A 22063-nucleotide genomic window follows, 5' to 3' on the forward strand; every position below is an offset into this window, starting at 1 on the left:
ATAGGTAGTACCTACCTATTTACACATTAATTTGGTGGGTACTGAGCAGTACATATAATCATTATAATAATCAAAGTGAAATAGAACCTAAAAATATTATTACATATTATTATGTTTTACCAGAGGTCTCTCTAGCCACCGAACTCTCCAGACTCAAAATAATTATTTCATAGAATCGCTCCGTTTCGACTTGAAAGAAAAAAGAAACAGCCCCACTTTTGTATCTATGTTACAGGAAATGTATGTAATCTGTCATTGTATACAATTCCTAGGAAATGTATACAATTCCTAAAATCGTACGGAAATGTGTGAAATAAATTATTTTATACACATTTCCTAGGAAATCTATACATTTCCTAAATAGCTATCGGAAATGTGAAACATTTAAGATATTGATATGTCGCAGGCAAGGGTTGGACTAAAGCAAAGGGGGCGCAGGACTTTAAAATTTTTTGATGGAGTTGGTGTCATTATAACACCTATTTATTATTGTTTTATCGTAAAGATTACGCTTATATAAGCATGTTTTATAGGAACAACTTTTCTCTAAAATCAAAAATAGCCGAGATATTCGCCCTCAAAGTTAGGTTAGGGTTAAGTTAGGTAAGCCGTTAGGTTAGGTTAGGTTAGGTTTGTTAAAAAAAACGATGAACGAATAAAAGATAATAATATGAACATAATATTATTACAATTTTACGGTATGACTGTTACCCGATTGTATCAATAAGAGCTATAATAAAAAAAAATAACAACGTGTTTTATTACAGAAAGCATTTACTTTACACATTTCCTAATACGATATAGGAATTGTATACAATTCCTAGGAAGATTATACATTTCCTAGGATATGCATGCATTAAATAGTTTTTTAAACAATATTTTATACATTTCCTAAATGGTATCGGAATTGTACACATTTCCTAGGAATTGTATACAATTCCTTGATTTCATACATTTCCGGTAACATCTATAATAATAATAAATATGAGTACGGATAAATTTGTAAACCTACTCCATAGAATTATATTAATACGTAACTATTAAATTATTAAAATTTACTTACTAACAAAAATCACTTTAACGTAACTATGTATATCTTATAATATAAAAATGAATCCCAAAATGTGTTGGTAAGCGCATAACTTGAGAACGGCTTAACCGATTTCGTTAATTCTTTTTTTATAATATTCCTTGAAGTTCGAGGATGGTTCTTATGTAGAGAAAACGTGAATATGTACCACGGGCGAAGCCGGGGCGGACCGCTTGTTATAGATATAATGTGACTGTTGTGAAGAGTATTCTGTATGTACAATAATATGTACATTTACAATTTGTAGTTATTGTAGTACATGTTATATTATCCGTGGTAATATTAACATATCTATTATTATAATCTCACATGTTATTTCTCTTTCAGCTTACAAAAAAATCTCGTTTTATATAGATCATCTACCACTGAAAATTATGTAGTTATCGATTCAGCAATTTGGAAGATATGGTGAAAAGATAAATCGCAGAAGAACAAAAATTTCGATATTAATCATTTATGTTTATTTATATTATGTACCATAATTATATAAGGCTGGCTGTCATGTGGCTAGGACAGGCTTATGTGGAGAAAGATGGAGGAGCCTTCACCCAACGAGGGAACCAACGGAACCGGGAACGGCTAATAATATTAAAAAAGATAATACTTACACAACTAAAAATAATTTAAGTATATAAGTAGGTACTAATAATACTAACAAAAATTGCTGTACTCCAACTTCTTGTTAGGGATATAAAATTACTTTTTTTTAGTTATATAGGTACATTTTACAAAAACTATCATAGAAATACGACGATACACCGTTTTGAATTAACCAATTATTAAAATTCTGTTCCCAGGATGTATAATTGTATATAACATGAAGATACATCTATTATCATTCCTACTTATGGAAAGAAATGCTGTTAGAAACATTCACACAACACAATAATATGATTACCGTGAATCTTCATTTATTAACTGCAGCAGTTCTTTGGAAAGAGCTTAATAAAAAAGTTACACAGATACACCGAATTTATTTATCCATATCCTATATAATAAATAAAAATCCATTCTCACTCATACATAGGGTGATGCATTTGGTTGCATCTGTTACAAGCAAAACTGATCGATTTTTTAATCTTTCTCGCCTTCAGCATAGAAATAATAAGTATTATACTCTAAATTCTGAGTCCTTTCAGACCGAGAATTTTTATTTTTTATTATTTTTATTTTTTGTTAAATCACACTGGAATCGAACCCAGAAGTGCAGGACCTCAAGGAGATCTTTCGGTTTTCATATTTATTATTTAGCATTCTATTTTTACCTTACTAGAAATTACTATCCTTTTTCCCTACCATTTTTTTATTTGATGAAGAATTATTGTTAAAAACTGAAATTTTGTCTAAATGATCACAAACACATGAATTTCATTAGTTAAGACTTAAGATTCTTTTTCATGACTCCGTAAAAAAAATTAAAATCGGAACCGATTTTCATTAACTTTCATAAAATTTTCTGCACTAAAGTTAACTATAGGAGTAAAAAGAAAATGTATGGGCATTCTACCTGGTCTTAAGTGTAATTTAAGATTTCTTTTAGATTTACTGAACCAATTTTATGCAATTTATCGATATAAGTACCTATCTGAATCTTGCCAAATAAAGTAGCCTACTCACGATTCAATTTCAGTAACAATCTGTTGACACAATCTGCAGTGAGCTGACAGATTGTGTCGTGAATAGTATAGTTGAGGGCACGTTGGGGGCGTAACCCAACATGTTGCGTATTGGATCGGCGCGGAAGCAACCCGACAAATTGTCTCAGCAGATTGTGTGCGTGTTGAAACGTGAGTATTGTGATTGCTCCAATCTCGGCTCAATCGCGCTGCGCAGTAATCGCAAAATGGCGGTTTTGAGATAAACGCGGGAAAGACATTTTTACTAGGGATGTAACGATACCGATACCGATATATCGGCCGATATAATCGGCAAGCCGATATATCGGTATCGCCGATAATAAAACAACCGATACCGATATCAAACAATTCAAAAAACCGCGCCCAATGAACAATGCGGGAGGCCGCCCGCGCGTGCGCACTTTGTTTTCTGAAAAAACTCTACCAATAGTAAACTTTTATTAGATACTGATTGTATGTGTATTACTTAAAGTTTAACTGACTTTGTAAAATAAATAGTTTTGTTGTTTTTTGATTTGGCATTTTTATTTAAAAGAATACGATTAACAGTTGAGTCTCTGTTAAATGTTGGTAACTTTTATGCATAATTCACTATTTATTTTTCTACCAAGCCATCGATATCGGTATCGGTATCGGTATCGCCGATACATGACTACAAATATCGGTATCGGTATCGTATCGGCAAAATCATGTATCGTTACATCCCTAATTTTTACATATTTGAGGAAGATATTTATATTTTATAGCCGTTTATACTTTATAGCCCTTGAAATCTATCAATAAAATTGGAAAAAATACAAGCTTTACAAAGATAATTATCTTATATTTCATAAATTAGTATATCCATTAATAATGCGTATTATTGCGTTGAGGTTTAGCATCAGGCCAGGCATCAACGTGACGTGCACACGTTGTGGCAAGCAATCGCGGAATGAAATTGTATCAGCAGATTGAGGGTTGGATGAATCGTGAGTAGAGAACGCTCAATCGCGACTTCAACAAATTGAGTCAGCAGATTGTGGGTTGTGTTGTACCGTGAGTAGGGCCTTTAAGTTTCTGACACGTGTGCTCGGCACACACGTTCTTTTTTTATTTACAAACACATTACAGTGTCGTGTAACAAAAATAATATGTCAACTTTCGATACAGTTGTATCGCTAATAAATGCTCCTTTGTTTTGAGTTCAGCGTAATCGCATGGTTTAAATTAATTTCAATGAAACATGGATTTCCCCATCATAAAATCAAGAATATACCATAAACACATAACGTTTTCTTTTAATAATAATCGTCAATTCCTTTTAGTATAAGGGCAACAGTTACCGTTCCAATGTCAGTTGATATTTGACAACGTCAACTTGACATATGTCACAACCATGTGGGAAACCTCAGAGCAATAAGCAATTTATTGCTCTTAGTGGGAAACTGTGAAATGTGAATGTGTTTTTTGTTGTTATTATATTATATCAATGCTCGTAATTTTTTAAGTTTCACACACAATATTCATTTTTCCTTCAGACTATAACACGCTAACTTAACGGACATGGATTCCAAAGAGTTTGATGCCACTTTAGGTGGCGCAGAGCACTTACCGCATACAGCGAACAGTTTTAAATTTGCTGCGTCGAGGAGCGTTGAAATAGCAGCGATGACTGAGAGTATACTTCGGCCCGTTAAATCTAAATTGATATTTCAAGCTTTACCTGTTCATATGCGACGACGAGTTATGAGCCACAATTGCAAGCGATTACCAAGAAGGTTACGAGAGGGACATTTAGAGCAATTAAAAAAGAATGGCTTGCCCCCTAAACAAAAAAGACCATCAAGGAAGTATAGACGCCGACCAGCCAACCTGCTGGAAGAATATACCAGGAGACAACGAAGAATTGTATGGTTAGAAACACACATTTGGCATGCTAAAAGGTTTCATATGGTTGAGAGATGGGGCTACCGATTAGCACATAGACCGTGTGACAAAGCATTTAGAGCATGCTACAGAGCATCTTCAGCACACTGCCTCTTGCAGGATATTTCATACTACATTCCTGTACAAGTTAAAGGACCTGTTGCAGACATTCAAAAATTATTTAGTTGTATTACAAATAAATCTTGTGGATTAAGTGTATCTGCTAAAGCTTATATATCTGGGCACAGATCAGGCTGTATAAATATTTACTATCCAAATTCATATCCATATGATTTTATTGGAAAAGTTGAATTTGTATGGGTGCAGACTGAGTCACAGCCATTTCTTATATTATTTGTTCATCCATCACAAGTTAAAGAAGTAGAGTATATTTTAACTGACATTATCACATGCTCAACAGCATTTGTTGCTAAAAACAATGATAATAAACGGGTAAAATTAACAAATGAACTGTTAAATGTGAAAATAAAGCTAATGTATGGAAACTACAATAGATTTCGACTTACTGGACCTAAAAGCCATGCTGTTTTAACACATTCACTAAAATGTGTTACAGATATAAATAACATTGACTCTAATGAATGGGTGGCTGTAGCTAAAACAAGTAATATTAACTTAGATCTACAAAACAAGTCTAATTACTGGTCTAGTATAAATAATTTATTCTCTCCGGCTCAAGTGCCTCCGAGGATTGTTATTGGGTTGATTGTTAAGGATCCTAGGTGGAGTCGCCCAAGAAAACGTACAAAAGCGCAAACAAAACAGCCTAGCACAAGCCAAGACAATTTAACTAGTATACCATCATATGCCTCCTCATCTCCTTTATGGGATGAAAATATTTGTAATATAGTTAAGAAAAATGCTGTGTCAAATACTAAATTTATTGACCATGTAACAATGACGGAAATAGTGCCTGGGGAGGTGAATGAAGATGACCCAGCTTTACAGAGCATTCCTGTCGTACTAATTCAACAGGCAGGTTCACAAAACTCAGAATCAAAAAAAATTGGTAAGCATCGGTACATAAAATATAAATATAAAAAATACATATTATATGAGTAGATTTAATAATCTAATTCAAACATCTCAAATGATTATTACTTGTTTACATAAACAATATTTACTTTTTAGGCTATGGAAGTGGATGGGATATAATAGTACCGTCAGGCTATGGCATTCCATTCTGGCTAACATTTGTTATGTTTGGTGCAAGAACAGGAGGACTCAGGGAAACAGAAAATTTAGCACATGAAATGGGCGAATGTTATTTCTCACCAGATTCTAATTCAGGCAGAATAGAAGGGAAGAGGATTGAAAAACAGTTAAAGGAACATTATTTTAAACGTCCACCTAGTAAAAGAGTTAATTATATCAAACTAGGCATATTAAACCCATTTATATGTCCCTGGAATATTTTATTGAAAGATTGGAGTGACACTGATGTCGATAAGTTTTTCATTTTAAGAGATAAAGTTATTTTAAATGAACTACAGGTAAGTCTTACATACTTTTATAATCATAAAAGATTAAGCTTCAAGAGTTATAACTATGTATTCCATTTATTTATAAATTATTCTTTCAGGAATCAATTGTAAAGAAAAAGCAGATACTTAATGCACATCCTGTAAATACTGGTTCTTGCTTGATTGCTGTTTATTTGAAAATTGAAGGGAAAGGAGTAATGAGAGATCATGCATTAATATGTTTGCCAAATGTAGAAGATATAACTTCTACAAAATTACTCTGTGAACCTCATCATGAAGACACAAATGCTAAACTAAGGAAGGAAAAACGAAAAGAAAATAAGAAATTATTAAAACAGTTACGAAGAAAGCGGATAAAACTTAGAAAAACAATTAAAGACGTAAGTTTGCTATTTTATAAATGCATATAAGAAATTATTCAATATTTTTAATGATAATGATCGTTTTTCAGGTTCCAGATAAGAAACAAAAAATGCAACCCAGTGAACCATCAGAATTTGTAAAAAGTATGCAAGAACTATGGGTTCCATCAAATGTAATTAGTGTTAGAAATTCATGTATACGACAAACTATGGGTTATTTAACTAAAGGCGCATTCAGTTTCACTGAAGCGAGGAGCTGCGGTGTTGGCTATATTGCATATAATGCACTAGTGAAACTATTAGAATTGAAAATAAATAAAGTTCTTATAAGAAATCCAACGTCGAGGAAATATAGATTGGCGAGTTTTCGGATAATACCAAATCCATAAAAGATTATTAACTATACACTGTGTAACTTTTATCTGTACAGAAATAAAATTTATATTATATTATAAGTACTATGTTGTTTTATTCATAATTATGTTCCTTAAAACCAAGAAAGATTCGATAGTTTAAACAGTATTTCTTAATTAGTTTTAAATTTTTAAAACTTTAAAATTAAATGGCTATAGCTTAAATTTTAAACAGGGTGTAATCATAGTGTGCACAGGCAATTATTTGGTATTTATTACAGACTAGCTGCTTTCCGCGATTTCACTGTTTGTCTTAGTTGTTTTCTTTTGGTCTTAGCGTAATGATATTATAATATACCATCCATATTATATAGCCTATAGCACAGACTAATAATAATATACTACGTAGGTATACATGGCCTATAGCCACTGCCTACCTCAATGAATGGGCTATCTAACACCGAAATAATTTTTCAAATCGGACCTACTGGTCCGATATGCGCTAATCTCAGCAACGTGTTAGCGCGTTCAAACAAACAAACTCTTCAGCTTTATAATATTTTGTATAGACATAAAAAAATTAAACTGTTAAAAGTATTTTTTTACCTAATGTGTAAAATGATAATATTGATTGACAAAATGATTTAGGTATTAGCGGTTATTTCTTACAAACCAATTTTTTAATGGCATACACATTACTTCTCATTTAGAAACTGTAAATAGAGCATGCTCTTCCATACGTATTGTACTCAAAGCAGATGCTTTGATGTATGGGAGTATAATTAATTTAATGTAAGATTTTTGGATATTTCAAGTAATACTTAAAAAAAAGTTATTATTGTCATTTGATTCATCAGTTAAAGTACTTTCGATATAAGTTCAAAGTTTTTTTGATATTTGTAATAGTTACGGAATAATCGCCTGTGCACCACTGTGCACACTAAACGATTATACCTGCAGGTAAATCGATTATCAGGTAGATGGCGTGGTGTTTCCTTTTTACGAGAGACCGCAGAGACCGAGAGGTCAGACGCCGCCCCGGCAAAACAAGACGCAGGTTCGAATCCCGCCTCGATTTTTTTTTTTCTATTTTTATTAATTTCTCAATTTTAACTGTAGTTTAGAAGTTAGAACTGTTGGGAATCTTGGAATTTTTTAAATAAAACAACAAACTACAAAACTAATGCATTTATTCTTTACATGAACTCGTCCAGTCACTACAATCACAAACCTCACTCAGTTGCAAATTATTCACTTCGTGATAACATTGAATATCTTATTACACTTGTATTTAAATTGATACAAACATATGCGTATACAGGTGTAATACACTTAACATCTACGGCCTTACCACAAAACCTTTATGAGAAATTATTCTTATTGAAATTGCCCATTTTGGCTTTATTTATCCAGAACCTCAAGATATAGTTATGTAGTAAAGCCACAATTACACCAAACTTAATTATTCAATACTTATTATGTACTGATTGAGTACAGTCCTGTAACATTGCAAATTTTTGTGTAACAAGCAGGTCAAAATGTGTCTATGTAAATCTTACATTTGAAAATATGGTTATAATATACGAAAATTTACTCGAATCATTTTGTTGGAAATTGTACCAATATAGACTCTCTTCATAGATTAAGTATTTCTTTAGGAATTCATCTCATAAGTTACTATAGTGGCTCATAAAAAAATATCTTGCCTTTCTTCTGTATGTATGAGAGGCGAATGAAATTAAGTTTTAATATTCATGGAATGTATGTGTTTTACACATAAACCTCAAATATCTTCCTTACATGAATTTGATATTCTCAATTAATTAACAAAGGGGTTTGGGTAAAGTTGGCGTCGTGATGAACTTTCGCGGCCATTGATGAAACTTGGATATTTTAAGAGAGCAAAACTTATTATGGACACAAATCTCGAAACATACTATGAACAGAAGTATTTGGTTTTGTATTATTCAGACCTAGAATCTAGATGATTTATTATAAGATTATTCTGAGTTTTTTAGCTTTCTCCTTTATTTATTTAAGAATTCTAATCAAAACGATGTATATGAACGCTTATACACGCAACAATATATTGCTACGAAGTTTCATTACTGGCCGCGAAAGTTCATCACGACGCATTAGTTGTAAAATATAAAAAAAAGTCTGGATCAATCATGTTTAAAACTACTTTCTAAACCACTTGGTTACCATGTTTTTTCGCTATAATTCAAATCATAATACTAAAGTCCCTAAAAAATCTCAAACAATAAAATGTGTAAGATTCTAGGCTTGCAAACGCCTGGTTATACATTTTACACGCAAAAAAAACCGACACAGATAACGACAAGCCGTATAAAAAATCGATAAACCGTAAAGCACAAAACCGATTCACATAGAGCACATCACTAGTGCGATAACAGCACTGGTCACAAATCACAACACTAGTTATATCTTGGAGCGTTTTCTTGCTATTGCGTCTTCTACTGCCTTCAACTGCTTGAGTAGTTCTTCGCGTCTTGAAACCGATTTTTTCGCTGGTGCAGCGCCATCTACCGGTGAAGTGGCTGAACGTTTCTTGCCGCCCATTTCTGAAAGTTTTGAGAAATGAGTTTCTGATTCGGAAGTGTTTTGGAATGAGACGATGGTTATAATGGTTTCGGAATTGAGAAAGAGATAAAGAAGACCTGAATGAAATTGAGAACGGAAGAAAGAAAAGAAGTTAAGAACTAAGTAACATGTACCTCTTTCGCTTGACGCCTCCTTCTTACTGCTAACTGCAACAGCAGCTGCTAATCCTGCCGCCGTAGACTTTGCATTCATCCTAAAATATAGTTTACAATAATATAATTAGACTGTAATTTAAGAAAAAGTGTTCAAGTGTTGGTCATTAAGGTCATTTTTTTTTGCAAATCCATCCCTTATTTCAAAATACCCAGATTTATAAATGATAAATAAAGTGTCTTATTACAATAGACCCAATACTGTGTTAAACATGTTTCATGAAAGTGCTTCACCAATCTCCCATACACTTATTTGATTTTTAAATTTACTTTTTTGAATTAATAAATGCATACAGTAAATATTATCGACCACTATCTATACATATAATAAATCTGTAGAAGGATCAATTCTGTACATTGAAAATATTGAAAAAATAAAAAGCAGGGGTGTTACTGGATCGATACCAAACCCAAATATGTGATTAAAAAATTTTTTGTCTATCTGTCTGTCTGTCCGTCCGTCTGTCGTCTGTCTGTCTGTCTGTATGTGAAGGCATCACGTGAAAACTAACGGTTCGATTTCGATGAAACTTGGTATAATTATACCTTATTATCCTGGGCATAAAATAGGATAATTTTTATCCCGGAAAAATACGTAGTAAAAAATAAATCGTAATTTTTCTTAATTTTTCCGCGCGGATGGAGTCGCGGGCGGAAGCTAGTTAAATAATAAAGTTAAACACAAATACAATGTACCTAGGTCTAGCAGCAGCGTTAAGCAGACGCGCATGCCTCGCGCGTCGTGCCCCCGAACTGCCCGATGTTGATGATGAGCGAGATTCACTCTCCGACTCGCTTGATGATGATGATGATTCTGTTAAAATTGTGTTTCTTTTATTGTGGAACTTATAGTAATAATACAATATCACGAAACAACCGGCAAAAAAACAGTGCCTTTTAAAGTGAGCTTTGAAAAGGCACTGTTTTTTTAGTTGTAAAATTTAAGATTAGTTTTTAGGTTTTTTTTCCGTACCTGATCCCGAAGATGAAGAACGAGAATACTTTTTCCTGTTCCTACTTCGGCTTGACGCTTTGCTACGTCCGTAAGGATCAATTTCATCCTGCAAAAAAAGACATACATTGTCAGTTTATACAATAAATGTTCATATGTATAAATTCAAAATGAAACACAATGGAACACATTGATGGCGCGCAGGTCCATATGTGAATGAAAACACATACACTTACCCACCAACTCATTCATTTACCACTCACACACTCACCAACTAACTCGCCCACCACTCACTCACACTTGCAAGCTTTGCTATGCCACCTCTCACTGGGGCGGGCGATGTTTTACGGAGTCTTCGCGCGGGCTGGTTAAAAAATGCAAGTTAATCTATACACACCATTCATCTCATGATCTTACTCACTAGGCGGATTGGCCGCTAGTTGTCTTGCAGCCGCCGCACGTCGTCTTGACGCGGGGTAGTTCATTGCGGTCGCGGGCGCTTTTTTGTCATACATCCACATCACTGACACACTCAGACTGGTTGCAGAGCTTGACCGACCATCAGTGCGTACGGTCGGTCCTGACGATACGCATCAACAATGTGTATTACTACGGCCACACTACCGTGATATGCCAATAATTATTGCCACAACTTTAACAACACCTAGGTGTAACCACGACTTATGGCCATAATTCTACAATGCCAATCAATATGACAAATGGCGGTAGGCAATAGCTCCGGCGGCGGTATTCTTTCGCACATCAAAGAAGATTACCGCCGTAATTATTGCGTATGCGGCCACACTACCGTTTGTCCAGTGTGCAATATGAGCTCACCGGCGACGCACGTATCGACCGACATGGAGTGGTCAAATGAAAAAGCGCTCGATGGTGCAAATTTTTGGAATTCTTGGAATTCTTCTCTTCGGGATCTTGGGGATACCCAACAGAAGAACTATAAACATCGCAGTGTACACAATGATGCGTGGCGTCGGATCAAACAAAATTTATCATTTCCAAGTACAATAGATGATTTGAAAAAGAAAAAATCCTTTTTTATAAAGAAAGAATCCTTGATGAATTATTACAGAAACCATATTTTATGTATATTAATTATTAACTAATATTTTTTTTGCTGCGGTAAATGCCAATAATTACCGACATATCTAGGTAAACTGTAGTGTAACCACACCAGTTCATGCAGTAATTTAGACGGTAATTTAATGCCATAATTATTGCGGTAAAAGCCCGATAGACGGTAAGGTAGTGTGGCCGTAGCATCAGACTATGACACTAATACGCATGACAATACGCGTGCGTATGGTCAGTCTAGCTATGAACGCACTGATGGTCGGTCAAGCTCTGCAACCAGCCTTACAAACACACCCGCCAACTCATTGATCTGTCACTCACACACACACTAACTAACCTTATGTCTATGCGACGCGGGTGCGGGTGGATTTGCCGCTAGTTGTCGCACTGCAGCGGGCGATGGCGCGCGTCGTCTTGGTGCTTGTTTATCATTCATCCACATCACTGACACACTTACAAACACACCCGCCAACTCATTGATCTGTCACTCACACACACACTAACTAACCTTATGTCTATGCGACGCGGGTGCAGGTGGATTGGCCGCTAGTTGTCGCACTGCAGCGGGCGATGGGGCACGTCGTCTTGGTGCTGGCGGATTCATGGCCGTCGCACGAGCGCTGGCCAACCGCCGTTCGCGTACTATCACCGATGGGGACAACCTGGACATAGCAATTAGGATATTTGTTTTGTATAATTTTGCGTAATTTGTTATGTTTGTAAAATAGAAATAAACAAATGTGATAGGTATGTTATAATTTAAGGAGTATTTGGAATAATTAACATACTTTTTTCCACGGCCACGGCCACGACGAATTTTGATTGATTGAAACATTTTACATAAAAGGTACACAATTGACAAATATTTAATATGAAATTTAAGTATGTATTTGTAAGAACATAAAATTTATTGATAACTAATATTAAAATAATATCGCAACGCAATCGAAATCCTAGGACGCTTGGCACTTCAATGTTTCTTTTTTATAGGTAGCCCTCTGTAGTAAATGTCACTGATCGAATTTTTTTGATATTTTTTTTCATAAATAAAATATGTGCGATACAACATCAAAGGTTAGTTACATTGAGAATATTAAAATTAATACATCTTCGTCAAGATTTAAAACACCAAAGAATTCAAATTAATCATACAACTTAATACACATTTGCTGAAGTATTTTAAGCACAGTAATATTAATCAACTGAAAAACACAATTAAAAGTATAGCCTTTTCAAGAAGGAGTTATTTGAAAATAACAGTAAGTTATTGAAGAACAGTTTTGTAATAGTATCATGCAAACAAAATTTGAGAAACTAGATTTCATTTCGATCGTAAAAAGTATTAGAAATAAAATTCGCAAGAGTCAGTAAAATAAAACCATGCAAATTACGACTAAATTAGTGTACCATGCTCTATACTAACAGATATCTATACTACTACTGGAACAAGCCCTCACCTTTGTCTCGAAGACGACGAGGCCCTCCTCTTGCGTCTCGTGCCCGGTGTTCCCGAACTGCGCGAACTGGAATTAGAAGAGCTGTAGGCCCGAGGGAAGGCCGAGGGGCGAGGGGGGGAGCGGCACACACGCGCACAACACACACACACGTACACGTACACACGTGCGTACACGTCACTCGTGCACGCATGTACACGCACACACACGCAGAGTAGCAGCGGAACCCAATGAGTAATAAGAGGCATGCATAATATAGAGATTCGAGTGTCGTCAGTGTGATCGATTCACCAAAACACCGCGATTTTGTTATGAAAGCGTCACCCGGCAGGGAGAGGGGGGGACGGAGAAAATTGATAAATTAATAACGTTTGATTTGATGAATTGAAACAAATAAACGTCTTCAAGAAGATTCAAAGTGTCACTTTGAAATTAACTAATTATAAAATTACTGAGACAATAACAAACGACAATTCTTTGTGCAGTGATTTGGGCCGCATTCTAGCAAAAAAAAAAATATGTGCAAAAAAAAATGTTTACATAAAAATATGCTTCGTGCACAAAGTATTGCATCACCACTCGTCTAATAAGTTATGTAACCAATCTATTCAATATACAATATACATATTATGTACTGTAAGAATAATATAAATATAGTGCACGTAAATAATCAAATATATAGGACATAAAACAAACAAAAACTAACCAAACCCTATACTGCACCTCACCGTAACACTACCGTACCGTACGCCGTACAGCGATAACTTATTAGACGCGACCTACATCTAGGCTACACCGGTATACGCTAAGGCTACACCGGTACCGGTACACTACTGCACGCACCTGGAGGAGGAGTACGAGTCGTCGCTGGAGGGCGCCCGGCGGCGGCGCGCGGCGGGCTCGGCCCTCATCCAGGGGTCCGCCCACTCGTCGCCGCGGCCCTCCCGGCCCTCCCGGCCCTCGCGGCCCTCGCGCCGCGCGTCCCTCACATCGCGCACCTCGCGGCCCTCGCGACCCTCGCGCCGTTCGACTTCCGCGCGCTGAACAATCACCTCACGGGATGGACGCACGCGACGCTGGAAAAATAATGTTAATTATAGCAACTGTGCTTGGTTAGAGCAGTGGTGGCTCAGTGGTGAGACCTTAGACTTCGAATCGTTAAGTCCGTGGTTCGAGACCAGGCGAGCGCGCAGGAAATAAATTGATTTTTCAATTTATCTGCGCATGTTGTAACATCACCACTGCTCGAACGGTGAAGGAAAACATCGTGAGGAAACCGACATGTCGAAGAATTAAAAAGTTCGACGACATGTGTCATCCGCCAACACACACTTGGCCAGCGTGGTGGATTATGGCCTGTACCCTCATAGGAGGCCCGTGTCCCAGCAGTGGGAACGTATATGGGCTGATGATGATGATGATGATGTGCTTGGTTCAGCATGTAATGTATAAAAGTAGAATTTAAAATTGTTGATATTCACTTTACTGTAAGGAACACTAACTCATAAACAATTGCAGATTTTGTTTAAAATAACATGTATAAATTAATTAAGAAAACACATTTAGACACACCCCAAAGCAAGTGAATTTTCGAAAATGTTTGAATGCAGTTTTATTTCTTTTTAAAAATAAAGGAATGTTTCCTTAATCCTTTCATCAAAATTTGCTATCTTCAGTATTTCAAGTACTTTCTCTGCAGGGCCCGAAAATTTCAACACCTTATATTATCTGTGCAGTACCTTATGATGCGCCGCGTCCTCAGGCGGCACCCCATACTCTTCATAGTACGGCGGGCGCTCGTACGCCCGCTCCCGCTCATAGCCACGCTCCCGCTCGTAGTACCGCTCGCGCTCGTCGCCCGGCGCACGCGGGAAGCGGCCGCGGTACGGCATGCCATATGCCCTGAATAATATTATGTACATTAAATTTACAAGTACTACTGCTGCCTATAGACTATAAACAGCACTTTTAAGTGAATATTTTACAATTTAGTATCATACGGTCAGAGATATATTTTAGAAACAGTATTTTTTTATCAATATTACTAATTACACTGGTCTGCAAAAAATTTTTTTTTCGCGCTCCTTCTTATTTTTGCACAAGATTATTATAGAAGTGATACTTCTGAACAGAAATTAAGTTTTAAAAAATTTGTATCACGTCTAGATTTTTTGTGGTTTAATTTGAAAGAAACCCATTTTTTGTTCTAAGAATACATCGTTATTTCAATATTTAGGTTTAAACATTACAAATAATGTCAAGAAAACTACTAAAAACTATAATATAATATAATTACACATTATTTACATTGTTTTAATTAGTAGTTCTCTTTTCTTTTAATATTTTATAAGGAGTTTCGCGACAAATCGATCAAGTAAAATCAGCAAGCTTTGCTGCCAACTTATTATCTATATTTTACTATATTTTCAGTTAGCTTTTCCGTATCTCCTCTCAAACTTCTGGTGAAATGTTTCATAGTGGTCACCGGATACTCTTTTTACAGCTTAAGTCTGCTTAATTTCATAATTTAAGTCTTATCTAAGCTCCCGCATTTGCAGTCCCTAGAGACCACACTAAAGACTCACGCTTTCGATGTTGCGTCGTTTAAAAATCCATAACACGTGATTCAATTTTGCTTTACGGTTGAAATTATATACAAATTTTCATCAATATATCAGTACAATATAAACATTTTACCAAATTATTAGGATAAAATCATCAACCGTCACCTTAAAACTGTGTTAAAACTTTACTTTGAACTGGGCGCAGCGGAATCATGATGAGAACCACGGAAGCCCATAAATTCCCTTCAAATTAGTGTAAAAATAATGTCTTTAATAGATTTCGTTCTAGTTTTATAAATTCAAGTCGATTTTGTGATGAAAAATATCATAAAGACCGAATAAAATAGCATTATTGAAAGAGAGACTACCAAACAATACTGAATTTTGAGGAATTTAAAAACGACTATAAAAAAAAATTTAGACGTGATACAAAAAAACTGAAAGCAGATCTAGATTCAGCATGTTAAGATCTCCATGTTTATCATATTTTTATTTAAAGGAGGATTTCTTTGCAGACCAGTGTTATTATTATCATTATATCACAAAAATGAGCTATATATACCTGACATATTCTTGAGAGAAAAATACTTAAATATAAAATTAATACTAACCTAATTAATAATAATGTTTAAGGCAAATCTGAATGAAATTTTTCTTGTATATCATTGTATTTTTGTAAAACAATTTGTCATTTCTAGCCACAGACAGATAAAAACATACCTATACACTTCCGCATCCCTAGCCGGCGGGACTTCATGTGGGGGCGGGGGCGAAGCGCCCACAGCTGCGGCCGCGTACGCTAGCTCCGCGTCGGGATCGTGGACCGCACCGCCCACGGAGAGATGCAGTTTCTTCTCTTCGAAGTCCATGTCTTGTTCTTTGCGTTTGTTCGCTATCCGGAGCATCTAAATTATAAGCATCATAATATAATATAAAAATGCATTCAGTCAATGATTTATAAATTAGACATTAGTCTTATAAAATATTAGAGAGACCTTGTTGAGACATATACATTAAAAAATAAAAAAAAATTTGGCAAAAGAATATAATCTACTTAATAAAAGACTTAATTTATCAATGAATTATTACTATCACTTTATTATTAATTTCAATACACCCTAATTATAATGGCCGAATGAAGTCACTATCGTCATCTTGCATATTTTAAATCAAATCGCGTTTTACTTCAGCCCAACCTTAAAAAATTATAGTGTATTGTACCTCTTTAGCGGTCCTTAGCCCCCTTTCCCAAGCGGATTCAGGAGGCGCAGTATCACGCGGCGCGGCTGCTGGGAAACCGGCGGGCGGCACGCCGCGTACAACATCAAACATGTTGTAATTGCCTTTGTCAGTTACACCCGGATGAAGGAACCTATGAAAAAAATTAAAGACAATCTGCCCCCCTAGCCAAGTGGTTTTCTGTTGACGTAGTCTGTAGATAAACGTATCTACAGCCTACGTCAATCTCATACATTCGTAGTCTATTCTATTGAACGCTACGCTAACAGAAAACCACTTGGCTAGGGGGGCTGATTAAAAGATAAATCATAGCCAGACTCCAAGCCATCTCTGTTGATAGATTTTAATAAATATGTTACATGCAAGTGAAGCCGCGGAATTCAATATAAAATACTAGGTTTCCGCCCGCGGCTTCGCCCGCACAGTCATAGAAAAACCGCATAGTTAAAAAATCGCATAGTTCCGGATTTCCGGGATTACGTCATTTTCCCGGGATAAAAAGTAGCCTATGTCCTTTCTCGGATATCAAAATATCTCCATACCAAATTTCATGAAAATTGGTTCAATAGTTTAGGCGTGATTGAGTAACAGACAGACAGACAGTGTTACTTTCACATTTATAATATTAGTATGGATTCCAATCGCAATATAAAACGAAAGTACTAAAACACAATATATTGTGTGCATGATAATATAACGATTTGAATAGCAAAAAAACTTTTTTTTACATATCACAGCACTTTTATGAATGCAAAAATTGTTGACTAAATAAAGGACTGCGACTTTAGAGAATATATACAGATTGATAATGTTTTTTACACATTATTACAAATTAGTCCGTCTGTATTCACCTATTAGTGGATTTAAATACTACAATGGAATTTAAATATAAAAAATGACAAAACATTCATATTTTTTTATGAAAAAATAATGTTAGAAAAACTATATCTTACCGACAACTAACGCCCCAAGTGCAAGCGCCTCTCGAGAAGAACCTGCACACAGGTTTCGGTTCGCTCTCCTCTGGTCTTCTTTCCGCTTCATCTGATACCTCGCCTTCTTCTAAGGATGACCCGCGCGAACGTTTTCCCGGCTTAATATCTTCCTCTGAACATAGATAAAGTATATTGTTTTTTATTTTGCAATAATATATCAATACTAATATCACAGTATTACCATATTTCCTACAGTAGTGCGACGAATGTACTTGTGCAGAGAAACGGAGGGGAACTGGCGGGGGGTCGGGCGACGCGGGCCGCTTAATGCAATCACGCTGAGTTTGCATTAACTATCGCGAAAGGACGACGCAGTCGTATTTTTTGTGTAATAATTTTATTATACATAGGTACTTACATATTCTATTATGGCGTGCAAAAACTGTTCCGTTTACGGATGTAAATCTACATTGAAATCCCAGAAGGAAACAATATTTCAGAAAGATTGTATTAATTGTATCTGTTGAATTAAAATCAAAGCTATGTATATTATGTTGTCCTCATTATTTTCTAATCAGATTGTACATTCCAATGCGAATGCATTACTTAGTTAAATGGTATAATATACAATTAAGAACATACAAAAATAAAGTGTCCACATAGACCACGTAAATAATATTTAGCAGTGCAATATCTGTAATTATATATTTATGAACAAATAATTACATCAGATTTAATAATCGCAATTATTTTGAATGTACATATGAATAAATGATTTCATCATAATATTAATAATCAAAATTGTTTTATTTCCCATTTGTTGCAACCCTAGCGTATTTTCGTGTGGCAGCGTAAGTACCTACGCTGGCGGCGGCATCGCGCGACATCAAAGGCGTTTCCTTACTGTAGGAAATAATATTGTAATACTGTGCTAACATTATAAAGCTGAAGAGTTTGTTTGTTTGAACGCGCTAATCTCAGAAACTACTGGTCCGATTTGAAAAATTATTTCGGTGTAAGATAGCCTATCTATCGAGGAAGGACTATCATCACGCTAAGACCATCAGGAGCGGAGCAATGCGAGTGAAACCGCGGGGAACAGCTAGTTTTTATTTAATTTTCGATTTATATAAAAATACCTATACTATACTCTTATCAAAATAGTATCATCATAATTAATTATGTTATTTTCCCTACAGCAATTTTTTAAATTTCATCACTGAATGATGAAAATACTTAATATCATGTTAAGACCAAAAAATATACAGAAAACTTTCAACTTGACATTAGTTATTGAAATAATAATTGCCTGATAAATATCACAATGTTTACCTTTCTCAACAGATTGTGTGTCAATTTCTCCATTAGACTGGTCTTTTGGTTTGGAAGGCTCAACACATTCACCCTCCTCTGCCTCGAAGTCTAACTGCTCTTCCGCATCTTCTGTATTACTTGTTTTTTCTTGTACAACCTAAAGAAATTACATAAAAATATAGTTATTTTAAGGGCGGCCATACACGGACCTCTTCAAGCAGTTGAGGCCGACGGCTTGAATCCGCGTCCGCGCGGTGAACTATAGACATTCATTAAATGCCGTACACATGCTCTAAGGTAAATAATTATTATTTGAAAAGCTTTGTATGTATTTTGAATGTAGCGGGAATAAAATAGGATAATGGTGTGAATTTTATTGACTTCTTAAAAGAATTATTATTAAAATAAACATTATAAAAGTAGAGTTATAAAAAAATATAAACAATACCTTTTCCATCTTGGGTGATTCTCTCTCCTTTTCAGATTTTGGTGATGATTGTCTACTTGTTCCATTCACTGCTTCTTGTTTCTTTGAATGTGATCTTGCCTAAATCATTAAATTTCATAATTTTAATATCACTAGTAATGATATAATTATAATAATATTATAGTAATACAGAAGAAATTACAAAAAATATAATTTTTTAATTATTTTAAATATTTTTTCAAAATTCATTTTGAGGATTTCACTTACACTAAGCAATATATAACTTTTCATTACAAAAAAAAAAATTACAAGCTCAGTCAAACAAATGCATAAATTGACTTTTTTTTTTCAATTTAATTTTTAATGTCTCTTGTAAGTAGTTTGCAAATAGAAAACTGACCTTTGATGACTTCTCGTCACCCCCATCTGAATCTAAGTCTGATACATCAGACAAATCGTCATGGCTTAAATTATTGTCCTTATTTTCTGCTTTGTCACTTGTCCTTGATTTGCTTCTTGACTTCCTATCTTCTTGATCAGATTCCATTTCACCTAAATAAATAAGTTTATAATTTGTAATTTAATACAAATATTATACAACAGGAAATATTATGAAGACAAACTGTAGAAAGTGAAGGTTTGAAGGGAAAATAATTACCATCTGAAATTTCTTCAGTAGCTGGATCTTTGGCATTTGTCCTCTTATTGTAGGAAGAACTTCTGCTGGACTGGCTAGATTCTGATTGGCTGCGTCCCCTGGGTGCGGCAACCATTTTTTGTTCAGCCTTTGTATGTCTTCTCCAATTGTCTTTATTTTCCCATTCATTATTACTAACTACTGCTCTTTGAGGTGACGTCCGAGGTGAAGCCCTGTCTGGTGATGGTGAAGATGATTGGGATCTAGGTTCGGGATTTCTAGAAGCAGGTGATGTTATCTGAGAGGCAGAATCGGGTGAGACTGGTTGTGACCGGGTTACAGGTGATTTAGCATAACTATTAGGGCTCTGTGGTGTTTTAGGACCGGCAGAATATTGTTCTGGCCTTTCCGGAGAATCAATATTCGAACCCACATCACTTGGGGATTTAGGTGCTTCAGGAGACTTTGGTCTGCCAGGTGAAGCTGGCATTGAATTTTCTGGAGAGTTAATATCTGAATGTGCACCGCTCAAGTTATCTGGTGTTTGTGGTCTGTTATTTGGTGACTTTTGCGGTGATTGGGACCTACTATCTGGAGATGGAGATCTCGGGCCATTAGATCTAGGTGGTGAAGGGGAATGGGGAGGAGATTTTGGATCCCTTTTGGAACTCTCGGATGACGAACTCCTTCTGCTTCTAGAACTGGAACTACTACTGCTTGATGTAGACTGTGTGTCCCCAGCATCACGGGAATCTTCTGAATCCATTCCTGGAAATGTTATTTTAATGATCCATGTAGATAATTTCTATACATTTAATGTCACCCTTCCCAAACAAGCACAGTATAATTAATGCAATTGAAAATTGAAACAAAAGGTTGTTAATAATAATAAAAAAGCAATGAAAATATAAATAAAATCAAAAAACTTAAAATTTGACAAAGGTTCTTCTTCACTTTCATACATTCAATAAATATAATATATACCAAGTCTATTACAATATAGTTTGTCAGTAAATGTTCAAAGATGTTTAAATAATCAATTAAGGAAGAGCTCCATACACAAATCAGCCTAGAAAATAGTTATATTTCTTTTACTTTGATAAAGTTCTATATTCACTTTACTGGTAGTTTACTACTTTCTGATGTATGTAGAGACACATCCAGCCTTACCTTATTATGAACGCCTTGACGCCAGTATCGATGGCACTTTACATCACTTTTCATTATTAAGACTTTCAACTTTTTTAATCACAACACAAAACGAAACTTAGGTCTGTCACATATACTTGTGATAACTTTGACTTTCTAGGTAGGTAAACGATAAACTGACGAAAACTTATTAAAATCAACACTACTTCAACATGGCTGTGATACAGGAGGAAATATATAAGAACATAATAAATAATCACTTTTCTTAGCTTCCGTAAGGTTAACTTACGCCCTTACCTTAACTTAGGAAGAATAGACGGAAAATTCTTGAAGTAATATTTAAAATTATAATTAAAAATCTTCAATTTGCGCCGAAAGCCTTTCTCATCGCATCGCAGCAATCGACTACGTAGATTAAAAATAATAAACGTCAGCGACAACGAACAACAGATAATATTTCGATTATCTGTGGTTTATGAATACAAAATTTGGTCTATGTAAATAAAATTTAAGATAATAATACTAATGTATAAATTTTTAATATTTATATTTTATAGTAATTAATACATAATACGTAAATTTAAAATACGTACAAGTTACAAACCATATTTACAATAAATCAAATATGTACTTGTATCTGCCAGATTACAATCAATAAATTAAAAAAGATG

General features: G+C 35.1%; 2 protein-coding genes across 6 annotated transcripts; one reads left to right on the forward strand and one right to left on the reverse strand.

Annotated features, from left to right (window-relative positions):
- The first annotated feature begins 4131 nt into the window (after window positions 1-4131).
- On the forward strand, window positions 4132-6949 carry LOC123694506 (ribonucleases P/MRP protein subunit POP1). 2 transcript variants are annotated; one of them, XM_045639961.1, is made up of 5 exons: window positions 4144-4160; window positions 4245-5662; window positions 5785-6146; window positions 6236-6517; window positions 6589-6949. In XM_045639961.1, exons 2-5 carry the CDS (start codon window positions 4270-4272, stop codon window positions 6886-6888), a joined length of 2337 nt encoding a protein of 778 aa, XP_045495917.1. In that variant the 5' UTR covers window positions 4144-4160; window positions 4245-4269; the 3' UTR covers window positions 6889-6949. The 2 variants fall into 2 exon arrangements, with proteins under 2 accessions (XP_045495916.1, XP_045495917.1); XM_045639960.1 differs by having other exon boundaries at window positions 4132-5662.
- A 1076-nt stretch (window positions 6950-8025) lies between these two features.
- Window positions 8026-21818, reverse strand: LOC123694158 (zinc finger CCCH domain-containing protein 18). Of its 4 annotated transcripts, none has more exons than XM_045639490.1 (16): window positions 21690-21818; window positions 20265-21011; window positions 20007-20158; window positions 19628-19726; window positions 19198-19336; window positions 17884-18037; window positions 16913-17063; window positions 16412-16596; window positions 14867-15029; window positions 13971-14203; window positions 13131-13196; window positions 12182-12335; window positions 10603-10690; window positions 10326-10443; window positions 9591-9670; window positions 8026-9437 (listed from the first exon to the last, which is right to left on the reverse strand). In XM_045639490.1, the coding sequence occupies exons 2-16, from the start codon at window positions 21007-21009 to the stop codon at window positions 9295-9297; spliced, it is 2670 nt and encodes an 889-aa protein (XP_045495446.1). In that variant the 5' UTR covers window positions 21010-21011; window positions 21690-21818; the 3' UTR covers window positions 8026-9294. The 4 variants fall into 4 exon arrangements, with proteins under 4 accessions (XP_045495446.1, XP_045495444.1, XP_045495445.1 ...); XM_045639488.1 differs by having other exon boundaries at window positions 13131-13211; XM_045639489.1 differs by having other exon boundaries at window positions 13131-13211; window positions 21414-21817.
- Between the last annotated feature and the right edge of the window lie 245 nt (window positions 21819-22063).

This window comes from Colias croceus, chromosome 9, assembly GCF_905220415.1.
Source record: "Colias croceus chromosome 9, ilColCroc2.1".
NCBI classification, from domain to species: Eukaryota; Metazoa; Arthropoda; class Insecta; order Lepidoptera; family Pieridae; genus Colias; species Colias croceus.